This window comes from Elephas maximus, chromosome 19 (assembly GCF_024166365.1).
Source record: "Elephas maximus indicus isolate mEleMax1 chromosome 19, mEleMax1 primary haplotype, whole genome shotgun sequence".
Taxonomy (NCBI): Eukaryota; Metazoa; Chordata; class Mammalia; order Proboscidea; family Elephantidae; genus Elephas; species Elephas maximus.
The window spans coordinates 55,396,849-55,418,947 of record NC_064837.1 but is presented as its reverse complement, the minus strand read 5'-3'; the positions used below and the strand labels follow the sequence as shown (position 1 = coordinate 55,418,947).

Sequence of the window (22,099 nt, the reverse complement as noted above, 5' to 3'; positions counted from 1 at the left end):
CACTTGTGATGACTTGTATGGTATACCAAACCAAAACCAAACCTGTTGCCATTGAGTCGATTCCAACTCATGGTGACTCTATTGAACAGAGTAGAACTGCCCCATAGGGTTTCCAGGGAGCACCTGATGGATTTGAACTGCCAGCCTTTTGGTTAGCAGCTATAGCTCTTAACCACTATACCACCAGGGTTTCCGTGTGGTATACATAAAAAATAAATTTTATTTATTTATATACTAATAAATGTTGAATTTGTTCCAGGAGGAAGGCCTGGGGCCCGGTTCCAAGTGTCACTGGCCTCATGGAGGATGTTAGGACTTGGCAAGGCAGAGGAGGACAGGGAGGTGTAGGGAGCGGCAAGAACAGAGGTGGAAAGAGGATGGTTTTTGCACGAGGCAGCAGTTTATCAGACCCACCGAGAATGTTGGGAACATGTTGGAGAGTAATTGAAAATAACGTCAAGGAAAGAGAGCGTCTGGATGTTGTTGAGCCGTGAAAGCCAAGGAGATTTAGATGAGACACAAGAACGTGATAGGTTTCTGAGCAAAAGAGTGACAGGATGAGAGTAGTATTTAAAGAAGGTTGGCCTGGCAGCAGGAGCTGCGGTAGCAGTGGTTAGAGCAATCAACTATTAATTGAAAGGCTAGCAGTTCGAAACCACCAGCAGCTACACTGGAGAAAGACGCGGCAGTCTGTTTCCATAGAGACTTATAGCCTTGGAAACCCTGTGGGGTTGCTATGAGTCGGAGTTGACTCTATGGCAATGGGTTTTTTTTTTTTTTTTTAGTTTGGCAGCAGAATGCCAGGTAGGCTGGAGTTTGAGGGGGTGGGGGGTGAAGCCAAAGGAAACTGTTGAGGTTTGAGAATGATGGAAGAACTCAGTCAACAGGATTTGGGGGACTACCGAGGTCTGGAGAATAAAGAAGAGATGGCCCCAAGATTTGGGGCCTTGTTAATAAGATGGAAAAACTCATCACTAAGTTTATATGGAAAGGAAAGAGACCCTGGATAAGTAGAGCACTACTGAAGAAGAATAAAATAGGAAGACTCGCACTACGTGACCTCAGAACCTACTACTATACAGCTACAGTAGTCAAAACAGCGTGGTGCTGGTACAATGACAGACACAATGACGAACAGAACACAATTGAGAACACAGATGTAAACCCATCCACCTGCAGTCATCTGATCTTCGACAAAGGCCCAAAGCCCATTGAGTGGGGAAAAGACAGTCTTTTTAACAAATGGTGCTAGCAAAACTGCATGTCCCTCTGTAAAAAAAAATGGAATAGGACCCATACCTCACACTGTACACAAAAACTAATTCAAAATGGATCAAAGACCTAAATATAAAGCCAAAAACTATAAAGATCACAGAAGAGAAAATAGGGTCAACACTAGAGGCCCTAATACATGGCATAAACAAGATACAAACTATAACTAACAATACACAAACACCAGAAGATCACTGGGATCTTCTAAAAACCAAATACTTATGTTCATCAAAAGACTTCACCAAAAGGGTGAAAAGAGAGCCTATAGTCTGGGAAAAAAATTTTGACTATGACAGATCTGATAAAGGTCTAAACTCTAAAATGTATAGTAAAATCCAACACCTCTACAACAAAAAGACAAACAATTCAATTAAAAAATGGGCAAAGGATGCGAACAGACATTTCACCAAAGAAGACATTCAGGCGGCTAACAGACACATGAGGAAATGCTTACGATCACTAGCCATTAGAGAACTGTAAATCAAAACTACGGTGAGATTCCATCTCACCCCAACATCACTGGCACGAATAAAAAAAAACAGAAAATAACAAATATTGGAGAGGCTGCGGGGAGATTAGAACACTTATATACGCTGCTAGTGGAAATGTAAAAACGATATGGCGCTTCCTTAAAAAGCTAGAAATAGAAATACCATATGACCCAGCTATCCCACTCCTAGGCATATATCGTAGAGAAATAAGAGCCGTCGCACAAATAGACATATGCACACCCATGTTCTTGCAGCACTATTCACAATAACAAAAAGATGGAAACAACCTGAGTGCCCATCAACAGGTGAATGGATAAACTGTGGTACATACACACAATGGAATACTGTGCAGCAGTGAAGAACAATGATGAATCTGCGGAACATCTCACAACATGGATTAATCTGGAGAGCATTATGCTCAGTGAAATAAGTCAACCACAAAAGGACAAATACTGTACAAGACCACTATTATAAAAACTTACGAGAAAGTTTACAAACAGACACAATCTTTAATGGTTACTAGGGAGGGGAGAGGTGTGGAGGGAACTAGACAATAGATAAGTGGTGACTTTGGTGAAGGGTAAGACAGTACACAATACTGGGGAAGTCAGCACAACTTGACCAAGGCAAGGTCATGGAAGCTTCATAGATACATTCAGACTCCCTGAGGGGGAAAATTACTGGGCCAAGGGCTGGGGACCATGGTCTCAGGGGACATCTAGCTCAATAAGCATAACATAGTTTATAAAGAAAATGTTCTACATCCTACTTTGGTGAGTAGCATCTGGGGCCTTAAAAGCTTGTGAGTGGCCATCTAAGATACTCTACTCATCTCATCCCATCTGGAGCAAGGGAGAATGAAGAAAACCAAAGACACAAGGGAAAGATTAGTCCAAAGGACGAATAGACCACAACTACCACAGCCTCCACTAGACTGAATCTAGCACATCTAAATGGTGCCCAGCTACCACCACCAACTGTACTGACAGGGATCATAATAGAGGGTCCCAGACAGAGCTGGAGAAAAATGTGGAACAAAATTCTAATTCACTAAAAAAGACCAGATGTACTGGTCTGTCAGAGACTGGAGAAACCCAAAAGTATGCCCCCGGAGACCCTTTTAACTCAGTAGTTAAGTCACTCCTGAGGTTCACCCTTCAGCCAACGATTAGACGGTCCCATAAAACAAAATGCGACTAAATGGGCACACCAGCCCAGGAGCAAGAACGAGAAGGCAGGAGGGGACAGGAAAGCTGGTAATGGGGAACCCAAGGTTGAGAAGGGGAGAGTGTTGACACGTTGTGGGTTTGGCAACTGATGCCACAAAACAATGCGTATGTTAATTGTTTAATGAGAAACTAATTTGCTCTATAAACCTTCATCTAAAGTACCAAAAAAAAAAAAAAAAAGATTTGGGACCTTGGTGGTTGGAAGAACAGTGAGTTCCACTGACAGATGAGAGTGAGTCAGTCAGAGTCGCCCGGAATGTGGGGACAGATGAGTCCATTGGGTTTAGAATTAGGCCTGTTTGGACTTGGGTAGGGTCTGTGTGTGGTTGGGGAATAGAAAGGAGTGGATAGAATTTCTGATGTTGGGAAAAAAAAAAAAAAACCAGTGCTGTTGAGTCGATTCCGACTCTGATGTTGAAGGGGCAGGAATAGTGATGGGTGAATATAGTTGGAAATGGGTGATGAGATGGCAACTCCTACGACCTCCTCAGTGAATTAGGGTCAAGACCATGTTCTTAGAGGGAGAATATTGGAGGCCTGTGTGAGACAAGGCCTGAAATCATATACAAGTGGGGAATCTGACCAGGAAATCTGTGAGATAATTCAGGAATTTGAAGAAAACAGCAAGGGTGGATGTTGAATGACATAGACCAGGTCTGCATGCTGCAGCTACATTCTAGCTAAGCTCTGCAGTGCCCACCTCCCCACCCCTTCCTTCCCTACCTTCCCACATCTCCCCACTCCTTACCCTCCCACTCGAGTGGGGTGGAGATCCCTGGCAGTGGAGTGACTCAGGGCAGGGACTGCCTGCATCTCATCGTGAGCAGTAGACAGCAGTGCTTATTATTTATAGAGTCTGGCATACAATGGTGATATGATCTATGTTATGGGTTGAATTGTGTCCCCAAAAAGATGTGTGTTTGTTTGTTTTTGATATTTTATTTTATTTCTGGTGAAAATCTACACAGGGATTTAGGTTCTCATTTATGAATTTCTGTACATATTGTTCAGTGACATTAGTTACATTCTTCACAATATATCAGCATTCTTGTTATTTCCATTTTGATTGTTCTGTTTCCATTAATCCAGCTTCCCTCTCCCCTTTGCCTTCTCATCTTTGGTCTAGGGTAAATGTTAACCATGTGGTTTCATCTAGACAATTATTTTGAGGAGCACAACACTCACTGGTGATATTATTCATTTTATGGGCCCATGTGTCATTTGGCTGAAAGGTGACCTTTGGGGGTGGTTTGAGTTCCAAGTTTAAAGAGTATCTCAGGGAAATAGTCTTGATCGTTCATCTAGTCTCTACTGGTCCAGTAAGTCTGGCCTTTTTTTTTTTTAGAAATTTGAGTTTTTTTCTAGCCATTCTACCCGGGATCATCTATTGAGTTCATGGTAAGATTGGTTGGTAGTGGTAGCTGGGCACCATCTAGTTCTTCTGGTCTCAAGGTAAAGGTGATGTGGTTGTTCATGTACTGTTGGTTCTGTAGACTAGTTTCTTCTTTGAGTCTTTGGTTTCCTTCTTTCTCTTTAGCTCAGGTTGAGTAGAGACCAATAGTTTGTATCTTAGATGGCCACTTGCAAACTCCAAAAATACTGTTTTAAATCCTCATCTCTGTGCCTGTGGTTATAATCCCATTTGAGAATGGGTTGTCTTTATTATGTTAATGAGGGAGGATTAGTGCAGGGTGTATTTTGAGTCAATCTCTTTTGAGATATAATAGAGATTAAACAAGGGAGCAGAGCAGAGATGGGGGAAGAGAGATACCAAGCCACATGTAGATTGCCCAGGAGCAGAAGGAAGTTCAGAAGAGACAAGGACCTTCCTCTAGAGCCAACAGAGAAAGAGAACCTTCCCCTGAAGCTGGCACCCTAAATTCAGACTTCTGGCCTCCTAAACTGTGAGAAAATAAATTTCTGTTTGTTAAAGCCACCCATCTGTGGTATTTTTGTTATAGCAGTCCTAGATAACTAAGACAGTCTGAAAGTAGCTCTTAAAAACTAAGCCAATACATGAGAAAATGCTCTCGATCATTAGCCATTAGAGAAATGCAAATTAAAACTACAATGAGATTCCATCTCACTCCAACAAGGCTGGCATTAATCCAAAAAACACAAAATAATAAATGTTGGAGAGGCTGCGGAGAGATTGGAACTCTTATACACTGCTGGTGGGAATGTAAAATGGTACAACCACTTTGGAAATCTATCTGGCGTTTTCTTAAAAAGTTAGAAATAGAACTACCATACAACCCAGAAATCCCACTCCTCGGAATATACCCTAGAGAAATAAGAGCCTTTACACGAGAGCCTTTACACGAACAGATATATGCACACCCATGTTTATTGCAGCTCTGTTTACAATAGCAAAAAGCTGGAAGCAACCAAGGTGTCCATCAACGGATGAATGGTTAAATAAATTGTGATATATTCACACAATGGAATACTACGCATTGGTAAAGAACAGTGACGAGTCTGTGAAACATTCCATAACATGGAGGAACCTGGAAGGCATTATGCTGAGTGAAATTAGCCAGAGACAAAAGGACAAATATTGTATAAGACCACTATTATAAGATCTTGAGAAATAGTATAAACTGAGAAGAACACATACTTTTGTGGTTATGAGGGGGGAGGGAGGGAGGGTGGGAGAGGGTTATTTACTGATTAGATAGTAGATAAGAACTGCTTTAGGTGAAGGGAAGGACAATACTCAATACAGGGAAGGTCAGCTCAACTGGACTGGACCAAAAGCAGTTTCCAGGATAAACTGAATGCTTCAAAGGTCAGTGGAGCAAGAGCGGGGGTTTGGGGACTATGGCTTAAGGGGACTTCTAAGTCAATTGGCAAAATAATTCTATTATGAAAACATTCTGCATCCCACTTTGAAATGTGGCGTCTGGGGTCTTAAATGCTACCAAGCGGCCATCTAAGATGCATCAATTGGTCTCGACCCACCTGGATCAAAGGAGAATGAAGAACACCAAGGTCACACGATAACTATGAGCCCAAGAGACAGAAGGGGCCACATGAACCAGAGACTTACATCATCCTGAGACCAGAAGAACTAGGTGGTGCCCAGCCACAACCAATGACTGCCCTGACAGGGAGCACAACAGAGAACCCCTGAGGGAGCAGGAGATCAGTGGGATGCAGACCCCAAATTCTCATAAAAAGACCAGACTTAATGGTCTGACTGAGACTAGAGGAATCCCGGCGGTCATGGTCCCCAAACCTTCTGTTGGCCCAGGACAGGAACCATTCCCGAAGACAACTCATCAGACATGGAATGGACTGGACAATGGGTTGGAGAGAGATGCTGACGAAGAGTGAGCTACTTGTATCAGGTGGACCCTTGAGACTGTGTTGGCATCTCGTGTCTGGAGGGGAGATAGGAGGGTAGAGAGGGTTAGAAACTGGCAGAATTGTCACGAAAGGAGAGACTGGAAGGAGGGAGCGGGCTGACTCATTAGGGGGAGAGTAAGTGGGAGTATGGAGTAAGGTGTATATAAGCTTGTATGTGACAGACTGACTTGATTTGTAAACTTTCACTTAAAGCACAATAAAAATTATTAAAAAAAAAATAATAAATAAGCCAGCCCTTCTCTTCCCTTACCCTCCTCCCCATTGTTTTAAAAAAGCAGGCAGAGTAGGAGGAAGTACACTTTCCAGGAGAGGGCACTGAGTGGTGGTCCCTATAAGGATAAGGGCTCCTGTAGGGCCCAGCAGTTACTGAGTGAGGGTGGTGGAATGTGGGTGAAGCTGAAAGGTTGTGCTTGGAGCGATATTTGTGCAGAGTAAGAATGAATGAAGCATTGAATGGCGAACCAGATGTGAGTTCTGCCCTTTTGCCGGCCAGAGCAGGGGCCACCTGGGCAGGAGTTACTTTCTGTTCAGTTTGGCAGTCGGCGGGGCAGGGCTGAGGGATGCTTGAGGAAGTGAGATTGATGCCCATCTTCTGTTGCCACAGCACACCCAGGTTGTAAGTATCTGCATCTGATTCCTAGCTGCCTTGGGCAGACTCTGCCCAGAATTCAGGGATGTTTATACAGCTGGGCAAAACAAGACAAGGAAGGTCTAGAAGTATCTGTCTCCACATTATTTGAAAAATATTTAGACTTAATTGCTGTAGGCACGTTTAGTCAGTTCAAGTGTACCCTGGTTTCCTTTGCTTGACTTTTGCAGTTGCCAAGAGTTTCTCTGCTGAAAATGGGAAAGTAGAACTCTGAAGTATGTTCTGTTCCATGGGAATTGAATCATAGAATCAAAGACTTGTAGAATTTAGAGCTTCTGGAAAGCTCCTTGAAGGTGACGGAGGAAGGTCCCCTTGGTTTACAGCAGAAGAACCCACGGCCCAGGGAGGTGAAGGGGGAGGTCCATCACTGTCATCTGAGGGTCCTGGTCCTCTGAGGAGCTTCTGCCCCTGCGGCCCCATGGCCCTGCCTGGTATGCATTTTCAGTGTTTGATGCCACTACCAACTGAAGAGTCGTCAGAATCTCACACTTGCGTGGAGTTTTGGGGCATGGCCACCTCATCACTGGGCTGCACTTTACTCAGGTGCTTTCCTGGCACGCCCCACAACGGTGGGAGGGAGGGGGACGGTGGGAGATGCTCCCTCGAGGTGCATGGAGGCCAGCAGCTCTCCTCAGAGGGAACCACAGCGAGGCCGCTCTGACCCACCTGCCAGGCGAGGCCTGTTTCTCTGCCAGTTTCTGGGCTTCCTGGTTTACACTTTTTCCCCACACCATTGCGTTCTTTACTTTTTTTTTCCTCTCTTTTTCTGAGAAGCAGTTGAGAACAGGGCTGGAGACACTTAAAATAGAGAATTTTAATCCAGACTTTTTATGTTCATTAAGTTGGTGTTATTTGGAAAGCCTTGAGAATAATTTTCTTTTAAAAATGTCTACTGGGGCTTCTAGAGGTGAGTTCTATTTTATTTTTTAAAGCTCAGGGCAGCCTGTGAGAGGAGATCTTGTGCTTGTTGGTGTGGCGCCCCTGGGTTTGTGTGACGTCTTGGCTGTCCTTTGAGGAGTGGCCACTGACCTGTGTTCCAAGGGACAGGTTCAGGGCTGGCCTGAGCCTGGCTAGTTCTGTTCCACCCAAGGCAGGCCCTGGTGCCCTGCAGTCTGCCTTCATCTCTCCAGTGTGGCTCCAATGGTCAGTTGTCTTACTGTGGTTATGGTGTTTAATTTAGACAGTACATACTGTTAGGAGTACAGTTGGACAAATTGGCACTACCGTTACCTAAATTTTACCTATGCACCTTGTTTGACGCAGCAGCTCCACTTTTAGGACTGCATCCTGCAGATAGACTTGCCCTGTGCCCAAGATTATAATAGAAAGCTTTTCAAGGCAGCGTTGTGTCTATCAGTAAAGGGATGATTAAGTAGATGATGATATATCCATGCTATGTAGGAAAAAAGTGTGTGTCTTTGTGTGTATGTGCGCGTATCTGTCTGTCCACCTGTATATGTAGGCATATAGGAAGGCGTCCAAGAAATAATTAAGTGAAAACAAACCGCAAAGCAGTATTTATAGCCTGACCCCAATTAAGAAGAAAAACAAAAACAACTGTGTGCCTGTGTGTGTGTATTTATAAATGCATACAAAAGAAGATCTGGAAGGATACGTTCTAAATGGTTGATCTGTGGTGAGGAAAAAATTTCACTTTTTCCTCTGCATGCATCTGCTTTTGAAGTTTTTTACAATGAACATGAAATTACCCTATTATTTTTTTATTGAAATGAAAATTTATACATGCTATTTGACCTTGTAATTTCACTTCTAGAAATATTTTCTAAGGAAGGAATCAGAGAGGCAGTTGAGGGTTTATCTGTATAGCATTATATGTGCAACGTTGCAGCATTGTTTGTAACACCAGACAATTTGAAGCAATATCCCATGTTGAAATGGTTACATTATGGAACATCCATCTTATGTAAAAAAAAAAAAAAATTAGCTACTAAAAATCTTGTGTAAAAGAATCTTTATTGATTTGAGGGAAAGCTTACAGTAACAGTTAACATTTAGGGAGTGCCTGTTCTGAACCAGGAATTATGCCTAGTGCTTTGCATAAATTATTTGCATACATTTCCTAGTCTTCCCTTGCCATTTCCATTTTACAGATGGAGAAACTGAGACTTGGGCTGGGTAAATAATTTGCCTGAGGTCAGACTGTTATCAAGGTGGTAGAGCTGAAGCCAAAACCCTCGCTAAGAACACATGCTAGATCACTTCATCATGGAAAAGCAGATTACATAACCACATGTATGGTAGGACCCCCGTTTTATAAAAGCTCTATGTAATCTTTCCGTGCCTTAGTATTTGTGCGGGTGAAGTTTGTGTGTGGGTTGTTGGCAGCGATGGCCCACAAGTTGGCTCCTTGTCTTGGCGACCTTATTTATAACAACAGAAATGGTTTCATTGATTTCTTTTTATTTTCTTTTTTTCTTGGGAAGTTTGAACTTTTTTTCTGGTTATTGGCCATTTGAATTTTGGGGCAAATTTCCTATTGATGTACTCGGGAAGAATCTGTTGAAGATGCCTTCTTAAACTTGACCATTGGGAATGGGCCAGAAAGACTATAACCCTTCTAAGGGGAGGTTTTGCTTTGCCAGTTGAAAAGTGTTTTTCTTTCAGGGGTAAACTAGAAGTTCGATTTCTTAATTACCTGGAATTTACTTGACTTTAAAGTTTGACTTTAAAATTTCTGGCCTCAGGAATGTTTGGTAAAGGGTACACAGGACCTCTCTGTACTACTTTTGCAACTTGCTGTGAGTTTATAATTATTTCAAAAGAAAGTTAAAAAATGTAAGGAATGATAAAACTTTGGCTTCCTTCTGTTACTGTCTGTAACTGTGCTTGATAATTCTGATGGATAGAATCAACGAGGAAGGAGGGGCGGGGACAATAGATGATAACAGACCTAAAGCCAAACAATGGTTTAGGAGCACCACTTTTTTTTTTTTTCTTTTAAATTTGGAAATAATTTCAAGCTTTCAAATAGTTGACAAAATAAAGACATATACCCTTTCCCAAGTTACCTATTGTTAACATTTTACCCCATGAGCATCAGCTTTTTGTAAGTGCTACTTTGTGGCCACAACCACTATCCTCTTACCACCCTCCATGTTTTCAGTACCACTGGCTCAGCCTGGTAGGTTCTTGGCATTCACTCACCGGTTTTCAAACTTCTCAAGAAGCTACAGTGGTTCTGTTTCCCAAGGTTTAAATATAAATTTAAACACTTAGCCTTTAAAAGGTTTTGAATGATTTATTTCCTGCCCCTAACCTCAAAAGGAGCTCTGGTGGCGCAGTGGTTAAGAGTTGGCTGCTAACCGAAAGGTCAGGGCTCAAACCCACCAGTTGCTCCTTGGCAGAAAGATGTGGCAGTCTGCTTCCCTAAAGATTCCAGCTTCGGAGACTGTCTGGGGCAGTTCTACTCTGTCCTACAGGGCCGCTAAGAGTTGGAATCAACTCAATGGCAACGGGTATGGGTTTTTGCCCCTAACCTCAGATGTTAGCATCATTCCCCCTACCCCAGTGTAGTCACTCAGCTGTAGCAAACCTAATGTGTTTAGCATCCCTCTCACGGGACTGCCTTGCTCCCAACTCGGTGCCTTTCTATGTGCTAGTTTTTCATATCTGTGATATTCTGTTTTCCACATCCTCTTAAAAAAAAAAAATTATTCCTAGACTTCTTTACTGGTTAGCACCATCTGATTTGGGTATACTTGTCCTGAGTTTTCATTATTTATGCCATTATGATGCCCATCTGTTGTCTCCTTGACTTTCCCCTCGGTGGATGGCACCAGGCATTATCTTTTGTAAACCTCCGCAGGCCTTGTATGGTTGTGCAAGGGCATGACCTAGTTTTGAATGAGTTACTGTAAGTTGAATTTTATTATTAGAACCATCTAGCAAATCTATAAAGCAAAATTCTAATCATATTGCTACTCTGAAACACCTTTTCCTTCCAGGGATATGCACTTTGCCCAGGTGGGTCTTCCTCATAGCACGTCCATGCAGTGGCGAAGGGGGTGGACCTGATAGCTTATTAGTGGTGTAAACCCTGGGGCCCTTCTGGGTTGGAATAGACTTTGTAGCAAGTCTGGGAACCTAATAATTAATGGGAAAGGGGGTTCTGAGTTTCTAACAATCAAGGTATAAGTGCTTTGTGAGGATTGCCCCTGCTGGAAGTAAGAGCCTTTCCTTTTTTCCCCGCCTCCCTGCCTCCCTGCCTCCCGTCTTTCTCCCCCTCCCTCCCTTCTCTCCTTTGTTTTTCTCTGCTTTTCTTTCTTCCTTCTTCCTTCCTCCCTCCCTCCCTTCCTTACTCCCTTCCTAGTGAAACTAAAGCTGGAACTAGTTCATTATCTGCAATGTCAATATTGAGCTTTGTTTGTGAAGTGAAGTATTAACAGATTAGAATGGCTGCTGGCAGCTTTCAACTGCTTCACTGAGTTTAAATGAATCAAGGGTAGCTATTAAGAAGTACTCTAGGTTTTCAGGGTAAATCAGACTTTGACTAATGCTGCTTTTGACCAGATTCACTGTTTCCTCTGTAGCATCAAGGCTGAAAAAATGCAGTCTTACCTCCTCTTTAAGACCCCTTTTTACAAAATCAAATCCTCTCAAAAATGTGCAGATGTCAGGGCATCCTATGCAATAAAATGGAACTTGCTTTTTTTCCTCTGTCAAGAGAAGTTTTTGAGTTAAAGCTAATGACTGACACAGCCCAAGCTAGCAGATGGCACCAATACACATGCCCAAATACAAGCTTGTTCAGAGGCAGCAAACGTCTAACAGGCTGAATTTTACAAAGACAAAGAATTTTAATAATAACCTTAAAGAATTAGGAATGCTCCTGAGAAATGAGGCATATTCTAAACCAGGCTTGCCCCTCGAGGTGCTGCATTCCTGTTCTCCGTGGCTGGACACAAATTAAATGTTCAATCACAATCCTTTCTTCCTACCCTCCTACTTCTCTTCTTCCTCCGAGACTTCCTCAAATCCAGTATATGGGTTAGAAAGAAAGAAAAGGAATATCACATGTCTCAGTGGCCACATTACCATTTATCTGCCCTAATGTGGAGGAAGAGGAGCACTGGTGGCACAGTGGTTAAGTGATCAGCTGCTAACTGAAAGGTCAGTGGTTCGAACCCACCACCCACTCCATGGGAGAAAGACGTGGCAATCTGCTTCCTTAAAGATTTACAGCCTTGGAAAACCCTATGGGGTAGTTCTGCTTTGTCCTGTAGGGTTACTATGAGTTGGAATCACTTGATGGCAGTGGGTTTTGTCTATTTTTGTAATGCAGAGGAGGATGATTAGTGAGTGACCTTGAAGGAAGTATGTTCTCCTTTTTTTGTGGATCTGATCATAGGACCCCAGAATTGGATTCCGTGGCACATGTTTCAAATATAGCTGGAGGTAGAAAGGATAGTTATGAGTAGACAACAAGCAAAAAGATTCAGAAAGAGTCTTACCTCTGAGTTAATAAATGTCAATATTGAATCTTGAAATAGCTCTTCATTTTTCATTACACAGTCTGATTTATTGTTGATAGATTTTTCATGGTCTAATTAATGATGATAGCCTTTTGAGTGACTTGAGGTAAAATAAGTCATTGATGTTTTGGTATTCTAACTGACCCCACTGTGGTGGATAGCCTCCTGGAGTTCTTAATAGGGAAGGCATTTGACTAGTGGCTTCCTTTGGGGCATTTGTTTATTATGGGTTCAAGCTAGACGGGAGCCATTGATTTGTTCTTGTTTTTAGACTGACTAACCTAATTGTTAGTTGCTGGCAAGTTGATTCCAATTCATGGCGACCCGCTGTGTGCAGAGTAGAACTGCTGCACAGGGTTTTCAAGGGTGTGACCTTTGAGAAGCAGATGACAGGCCTGGCTCCTGAGGTGCCGCTGGGTGGGTAGTAGCCCAGTAACCTTTTGGCTAGTAGTTCAGTGTTTAACCATTTCTGCCACCCAAGTCACTAGATAAACTAGAATCCTACATAAATGGTGGGGAGAGAAAACCTTATTAGAGGTTTTTTCAATCTTAGAGAGATGATGAAAGAAGAGACATAATAACTTTAACAAAGTACCGTGGTCAACACTTAAGACTCATGAGCAGAACAGTTTGAGACATTTTGCTTCCTGGAAACATATCTGGCTAAGTTTACGTTTCAGAGAACATCTGGCACTAAATAACATTCCCCCCAAAAAAGTATGGGAGCACAAATGTATTTGGAGCTATCATTACAGACCTTAATCATGCTTAGTGTAAACACTACAGAACAATACGAGCTTTTTGTATAGAATTGCTTTGGTTGGCAGGATAAGTAGTTCAAAGTATTAGATTATTTGGTTGTATAGTTTTGAAGGTTAATGTTTGATCCTGGAAAATAAGCCATGTGTTTTCTTTGCTTGTTTCTCTAGCTCCTTAGGCACCTTTCCTTTTAACCTATTCCTTCCTGTATTCCCTTTCAGTAAGTAGTGTAAGGCTGTCTTTCCCATTTCACAGAGAGTGAGTCCTAGAGATCCTTGTAAATAGAGAAAATATTTTTCCAGCACTTTGGACATTGGCTGTGGTGGTCCACAAAACACATAATTCCCTCTTGAAGAATGCATCCTGATGACTTGAGGGAGAAAGATTCACACCTAGTTGAGACTGATTATCACCCTGTGTTGTCTCCCATTGCTGCGATATCAAATTCCTACATCTTGTTGTTGTTGTTAGGTGCTACGACCTATGGCAACCCCATGTGCAACAGAACAAAACACTGCCGGTCCTGTGCCATCCTCATAACTGCTGCTATGCTTGAGCCCATTGTTGCAGCCACTGTGTCAGTCCATCTCATTGAGGGTCTTCCTCTTTTTCTCTGACTCTCTACCAAGCGTGATTTCCGTCTCCAGGGACTGGTTCCTCCTAATAACATGTCCAAAGTATGTGAGACAAAGTCTCGCCATCCTCGCTTCTAAGGAGCACTCTGGCTGTACTTCTTCCCAGACAGATTTGGTCATTCTTCTGGCAGTCCATGGTATAGTCAGTATTCTTCGCCAGTGCCATAACTGAAAGGCATCAATTCTTCTTTGGTCGTCGTTATTCATTGTTCAGCTTTCATATGCGTATGAGGTGATTGAAAATATGCTGGCTTGGGTCACCGGCACCTTAGTCCTTAAGGTGACATCTTTGCCTTTTAACACTTTAAAGAGATTTCTTGCAGCAGATTTGTGTAATGCAATGCATGTTTGATTTCTTGACAGCTGCTTCCATGGGTATTGATTGTGGATTCAAGTAACATGAAACCCTTGACAACTTCAGTATTTTCTGTTTATCATAATGTTGCTTATTGGTCCAGTTATGAGGATTTTTGTTTTCTGTATATTGAGCATAATCCGTACTGAAGGCTGTGGTCTTTGATCTTCATCAGTAAGTGCTTCAAGGTCTCTTCACTTTCAATAAGCAAGGTCGTGTCCTCTGCATAACGCAGTTTGTTAATGAGTCTTCCTCCAATACTGATGCCCTGTTCTGCATATAGCCCTTGCCTTTTTCACCTACTAGATGCCACCTACATTCAGTATCTCATGGTCCCTTCCTCCCATCATTCCAACCTCTGCCGTTACATTTCTTCCTTAGACTCTTGCCTCCTTGTTTCATTTTTTGAGGACCATTGTGATTGCATTGGGCCCACCCAGATAATCCATGATAACCTCCCCATCTCAAGATCCTTAATTTATTCACACCTGCAAAGTCCCTTGTCAGGTAAGGTGACATACTCACAGGTGTTGCAGGGGCGGTTACTAGTCTACCTGCCACACTCACTCACTGCTTCTGCCTGCCTTCACAGGAACTGGGCTCCTCATCTCTTAGGTGTTCTCACCATTCTCCCCAGTTTCCTTGACTTGAGTCAATTTGGACTCTTTCTCATGTTTTTTCTTTCAGTCTTCCATCTGGCCCAGTTTTTTTATTCTTTTCCACTTCTTTCCCATCTGCTGCTTTCTTTCCAGTGCCATGTCCAACCCTCCAGCTCAGGCATTTCTGACCTCAAGACCAAACTTCCAGGATATTCTTCAGACTGGTCTGCCTGTGTATATAATTCTCCCTGCAGGTATTTCAAACTCACCTTGAAGCTAGTATATGTACTTGATTTTTGGTCTGTGCCTGATAATTCTGTTTTCTGAAATCTTTGTTTTCTCTCATCTTATATTTCTGCTGGTTCTGTCTTATTTCCTTGGTAGAAAGGTGAAATGCTTGAGGACCCAGCTTGCTGTGGTGGGAGAAGAAGCCCGTGTCTAACTGGCACCCACCTCTGTCAGTGCTGTGGCTTTGGACAAACCACGTAATTTTCCTGAGTGACAGCCAGGCTCTCTAGCTTCTTGACATTGACTGGTGTGCAGGGCTGTGAGTATGGGGAGGGTCTGGTCCTGCTGGCCCAGCAGCCAGCCATTGGGAGACAGGGAGGACGGGGCTTGGAGTGGTCCCCAGGAAGAGAAAGTGACTACTTGATGGGTGGTCTAGAACGCAAACCACGGACTCTGGTTCCAGTACACTCAGTTAGCTAGCAGTTTTGATGCTAGAAGTGGGCTTTGTTTAGTCTCATCCCTTCATTTTACAGATGAGCAAACAGAGACCCTGAGATTTCCTTGTATTTAAGAAGTAACGGGGTTAGTGATGCTCCAGTCGCACGTAGCATGTTTCAGTGAGAAACTAAGGACCATGGAGCCTGGCTTTGGTCAGTGTGGATTTGGGGGAGTTTACTATGAACCTCCAAAGCTGCTGCCTGGTGCCTTGGAGGAAGACAGTAATGATGGTGTCAGACTGCAGTGCTCTCAGCTTGGGCCCTGTTGGCTGACACAGACCTTGAGAGAATCCGGTCAGAGAGTTTAGCAAAGGTGCCTTTAACCAGCAAGTCAGAGGTCTGACTTTGTGGAAGAGGGTTGAGTAAGTAGGCCCTGGGTTGCCCTTGCATAAAAAGTCACTCAGTTCCCTGAACAGGTGCCAGCTCATTGCTCCCTGGGGCCTTGCCTCGTTTCCACCCTTTGTCCCTGGCCTGGGCCTGACTTTGCCCTGTGGATTCTCAGGCCATCCCACCCCCCACTACAGATGGACTGTTCCCCCAATGGACCGGCTCGCACCGTTCAGTTTCAAAATCGAGCTCTTTGTGTTTGGACCTGTGACCAGTCACCTTCACTCCTAGCCACCACTCCCTGTGCAGCAGCCTCAGAGCAGCAGAGCCTTATGTGTCATCTTTTATGTTGTTAAGGCATTTTAAATGAGGTATTCTTCAACCTACTGAGAATTATCAAGCACCGAGCTTTCTTTTTAAATTACCTCTATAATTTTCTTTTTAAATTATCCTTGTAAAACGAGGTGACAGTTAAATGAAAAACATGCGTTGTTCTTGGTATTTTTCTGTTTACTAAGCTTACAAACCTGTTGGCTTAAAGATAACAGGGGAGGAAGGATTGTTCCAGACCTGAAGCTGTGTCTTTTTAGTGTGTCACCAGCTCCTGGATTTGAATTGCTTTGTCTGTTCAGTAGAGATCATTCCATTTTCCTGAATCCAGTGGGGATAGGATAGCCTGAGGGCATGAATGAGTGGACAAAATTCTAATGGACCATTTTTGTGTCCATTTTCCTGAATCCAGTGGGGATAGGATAGCCTGAGGGCATGAATGAGTGTGGACAAAATTCTAATGGACCATTTTTGTGGAAGCAATTTCTCTGAAATATTGATACTGAAAATGTATAGCTTTAGATTTGACCATGTTGTGGCTGGGCCCTTAAACCATAATTCTTGTCTTCATTGTGGGGATCTCGTGTTTCTGGTGATCCAGGACCCTTGTGTCTCCCCAGGTTTTAAGTTTTCTCTTCTTGATAGTGTAAGTTGTCAGCATTTTGAACATGAATATCTGGCACAAGACTTCAATGTAGGAGCGCTAAGTTAAAGGAACAAGCAAGCAACATAACGTTGATTGTCTATGGTAGATAACTTGTAAGTATATTATGTTGGGTTGTATATAACCTTCTGTAAACCTGCACATGTATGGTTGTAGATTTGGAAGGGAGTTTACACATGAACATTTTGAGACCCAGAGAGACCATGGCTTCCTCAGGGCCCCACAGGTCAGCTGGAAAAGGAGCAAGTACCCAAAGCTCTAGCTAGCTCCAGGTTCCAAAGTGAAGCTCTTCCTGCTTTCTCATGATGCCTCCCGTCTACTGGTGATCCACTGCTGCTTCCCAACACCCACCCTCTGTTCTGGAGGTAGAGAATAGACCTACCATGTGGCTGAGTATACCATTCCCATGCTCGTGTTCATGCCCCGTCCCCTCCCTCCTAATCGTGTTCGTTCTACCACAGCATACTCATCTGTCTGGAAGATCCTGCCTCCCATACTGGCCTTGCCCTCCTCAGAGTGCCTGAAGCCCACCCTGTGTTTTAGCTCATTTGACTGGAATCTCTTTCCAGGTTGTGGTGTTAATATCCATCTAGTAGGGCTGGTCATGATGCCTGATCCCCAGTGACTGGGTCTTGAGTGAATAGTGAGAGATGTAATGTAGCAAATGCCAGTCACAAGGTGTGATTGCAGCCTGGTGTTTTGCTGCCCAACTTTTCAGGTGTCTGCTTTTCTGACTAGCTACTGAGCCCCAGAAGGATAGATGTGGCTTCCATGTCTCTCACCATAGCCCCTAGCAGAGCTCTCTGTGGCTGGTGGGTTACAGCATTGATACTTCATTTTCCTGCCACTTATATCTTGGGTTCAGTTTCAAATATGTTTGCTTTCTCCTGACTCCTCAGAACATGGGTCATGTCTTCACTGCTACCTAAATACTCTGGCCTTATAGCACCTACTGTTTGGAGGAATAAAGAAGCCAAAGGTTGTGGTCATTAGTTTACAGATTTTTCTTTCTACACTTACATACGTTGGTACCTATTTGCAATGGCAAGATTGTATGAGTGTTAGGGGGAGATGCAAGCCAAATAATTGTTAGGATTGCTGTGAAAGTTGCAGCAGGAGCAATATCCCCCTCCTGGGTTAGTGTTTTATAACCAGAAAACCACTGGTGAATTTTTTGTTCCAAGATCCTCAAAATCACCAGGATGCTACATCCTATCCTGTTGGGCGTCTGAAGTAATACTGGTAACGTCTATTGCACAGGTATTTTTAAGCCTTGAACTATAGAGTTGTTGTCAGAAACGAGCCAGTTAGAGGGGAGGAAACAATTGCTCAGATGTTGTGTAAGTAAGACAGATTGTACAGCATTTACAATATTGGCTTGTAGTTTGTTCATAAAAGAGACTACCTAACTGGAATTTATCTAGTGAAAATTAAGCCATTAAGCCTCCTGAAGTGAGAAACAGTGGACATCTGCCAAGTAAAAGCATATTACCATATAAAAATGAGCTTCATCTGTGCTTTTATCTGCAAATGACAGTGTCTCCTATGGAGAAACCACTTTCTGACTTCTGGTTTTCTTGCATTTTTTGCAGAGCCTGAGCCCTTGTAAAGCTGGCAATGACAAGTCTGAATGGTAGCCATGCCGAAAAAACCACTGACATGCCAAAACCATCGATCCCCAAAGTGCACGTGCAGAGGTCTGTGTCCCGAGACACCATCGCCATTCACTTCTCGGCATCCGGGGAGGAGGAGGAGGAAGAAGAGGAGGAGCTCAGGGGATACCTTGAGGAGGAGCTAGATGACGAAAGCATCGTAACAGGGCTCGAAGCCAAGGAAGACCTCTATCTTGGCCATGACCCCAGTGACCCTGCTGCCTCTCTCATCCAGGCAGATGGATTGTCCGTGTCCCAGCTCCCTGCCATTTTACCTGTTTCCGAGAACACTGTAAAGCTGTTGGAGTCTCCTCCTCTGGCAGCCCGAGTATTAAGCACAGTGCCATTGGCTGTGTCCCCAGGGTCTTCTTCGTCAGGGCCCTTAGCTAGCTCTCCCAGTGTGTCATCCCTTTCTGAGCAGAAAACCAGTTCTTCCTCCCCATTGTCCTCTCCTTCCAAGTCTCCTGTCCTCTCATCTAGTGCCTCATCCTCCACCCTTTCCAGCACAAAACCCTTTATGAGCCTTGTGAAGTCCCTGTCGACAGAGGTGGAGCCAAAAGAATCCTCACACCCCCCAAGGCACAGGCACTTAATGAAGACATTAGTCAAGTCTCTGTCCACAGACACTTCCAGGCAGGAGTCAGATACTGTGTCCTATAAGCCACCTGACTCCAAACTGAATTTACACCTGTTCAAGCAGTTCACACAGCCACGAAACACAGGTGGAGACTCCAAAACTGCTCCCTCTTCCCCGCTGACTTCTCCCTCTGATACTCGTTCCTTTTTTAAAGTGCCCGAAATGGAGGCTAAAATTGAAGACACTAAACGACGCCTTTCAGAAGTCATCTATGAGCCTTTTCAGCTCCTTAGTAAAATTATAGGGGAAGAAAGTGGCAGCCATAGGCCCAAAGCCTTATCTTCAAGTGCTTCAGAACTCTCTACTCTGTCCAGTTTGAACGGTCACTTAGAAAGCAATAACTACAGCATCAAGGAAGAGGAGTGTGATTCTGAGGGTGACTGCTATGGAAGCGACCCCAACATCCCCAGAAGTGACCCCCCAAAGTCAGCTGAAGATCCCCCACGAGAGGTGGAACTGAAAAGTTCCCAGGTTAGCGGTCTGAAGGACTTAGGCCTGAAGACCGGTTCCCTAGTTCTTGAGAAATGTTCTTTGTCTGCCTTAGTGAGCAAAGAAGATGAAGAGTTTTGTGAACTGTACACTGAGGACTTTGATTTGGAAACAGAAGGGGAGGGTAAAGTTGATAAATCCTCAGATACCGCCCTTAAACCAGAGGTACTGGTGGATGATGGTGTGGCTCTTGACAGTGACGATGAGGTGGACTCAGCTGAGCAGCACCAGGAATTACCAGTGAAGACCTTGGGCTTCTTTATAATGTGTGTCTACGTGTACCTCATCCTCCCCCTCCCCCATTATGTGAGTGGACTCTTTTTGGGCGTTGGCCTTGGATTCATGACTGCAGTTTGCATGATTTGGTTTTTTACACCACCAAGTGCTCCTAAATATCACAGGTTACATAAAAATCTACAACACTGGAACACAAGATCTCTGGATATTAAAGAACCTGAAATTCTAAAGGTAAGCCTTCTATGCATTAGTGCTTTCTTTCATATACAGCTTATTTAAGATCTAACTTAATTTTTTTAGGCTATTGTTAACAGGTGTTTGTACAAGCAGTGTGTTTAATCTTTGGAATGTCCTCATTCTCCAAGCACCCAAGAGACCAATCTGGTAAACTTCATTCTAATTCAAGTTTTACAAGTTCATCAAGAAGTTTTTCAAGGATTTCCATGGTTCTTGAGAGTTACACGTACATCCAGCTCCTAGTTCAGTCTCTCTCTAAATTAGGCAGGGATTTGCTTCTTGCCGAGGATGTTATGGCTGAGTCTTTTAGAGGGTAGTATTCTGGAGACCCTGGGGAAGAATTAAGTACTCCTGAAAATACAAGAGAAGGGAAGGAGGAAACGGAGGCAAATTAATGTCAGTGCTGGCCTCTGCTGGCACTCCTCTTTCCTCTTGCACAGCGGGATGTGGGCTGTAGAAGGAGAGTTCACCTTTAAGTGCATGTCAGACGTCAAGCTTTGGGCCACCAAGAGTGGCCAAGTCCATTGTGTGCAGGAAGAACATATTAGAATCTCTCTCTCTCTCTTTTTTTTTTTTTTTTTCATCTTTTGAAAAGCTTTGGGATTTCCCATAGAGCACAGTTCTACACTGGCACACAGGGTCACCATGAATCAGAATTGACTCAACAGCAACTAGTGGTTTTAGTTATTGTTTATTTTGAAAACAGTGGGTTGTACTTGCTTGACTATATGAAAAACGTAAGACTTCTTTCTGTGCTTGCGATCTGTTTAGAGGGTAACCTGCGATGCACATCACATTCTGGTTTAATGCTTATTCAACAATTAAACTGTTTTCTTTCTCTTCTTAAGAAAAAAAAAAAAAGGTTCTGAGTTTTGTGTATGTTTTGTAATATACCCAATATGAAAATACAGTTGTAGTTATACACACATACACATACATAAACATTTCTGTGTCTTTATGCTTTTTACAGAAAGGATGTGGAATCAGGCAAGTTTAGAGACCACTGCTTTATTGAAGTTATTTGATTCAAAAATCATAATCACCTTTAAGAGTTGGATTCTTCCAGTTTTATAGATGCGGAGACTCAGACTTGGAGAGGTTGTCATTTGTCCAAGGTTTCGTGACAATTAAGTAGTGGAGGTGGGATTCGGAGCCCTGGGGTGCCCTCTTCCTGCTTTTTCCTTGACAGCTTTCTGTGCAAGGATATGTTTAGACCTGTCCAGAGAAGCTTACATTACAACAGTTTTACAAAAGGGAGACCTTGGTTTACCTGGAGCAGTTTTGACCCTTAGTTATTGATTTTAACCTTTAGCTTTTCAAGTTTAAACCTTGTTTGATTTCTCTGTTAAATTAATAGCCACTTCTGTTTTAGTTTCTGTTTAAATAATGCTCTAAAAATAGCAATACAATCTCTCTCTATTGCAAAAAAAACAAGATGAAGAAGTTTTTTAGGGTCCACAATACTGTTTGTAAAAAAATTTCATAAACTTTTTTCCTTATTCAAATGAAATACGTGGTCAATGCTGAGACAGCACAGGAAACCCAAAGAAAAAAAATTTTCCTTATCATACTAAAAATAACCTGTTGCTGTCGAGTCGATTCCGACTCATAGCGAACACTATAGGACAGAACTGCCCCATGGGGTTTCCAAGGAGCAGCTGGTGGATTCAAACTACTGACCTTTTGGTTAGCAGCTGAACTCTTAACGACCCATGCCATCGGGGCTCCCCTTATAATATTAAAAAAAAAAACAACCATTGCTGTTGAATTATAATATTATATATATTATATATAATATTATATATTATAATAGTAGGAGGTAATTGCAGTTAATGTTTTGGTATATCTCCTAGTCTTTTTTTTTTTTTTTACATTTCTGCATGCGTGAGTATATGCATACATACACAGGCACACAAATGCATACTCACACTCTTTGTAATTTGATTTTAAT

The 22,099-nt window shown here is 43.0% G+C and overlaps 1 protein-coding gene across 1 annotated transcript in view; it reads left to right on the top strand.

Moving 5' to 3' along the window:
* The window catches only part of TEX2 (testis expressed 2), a 126,856-nt gene that overhangs the window by 39,439 nt on the left and 65,318 nt on the right, over positions 1–22,099 (top strand). Inside the window, exon 2 of the mRNA XM_049860182.1 lies at positions 18,489–20,142. Within this exon, the coding sequence (XP_049716139.1) occupies positions 18,514–20,142 (1,629 nt within the window). The 5' untranslated portion in view covers positions 18,489–18,513. The remainder of the gene's footprint in view (positions 1–18,488; positions 20,143–22,099) is intronic.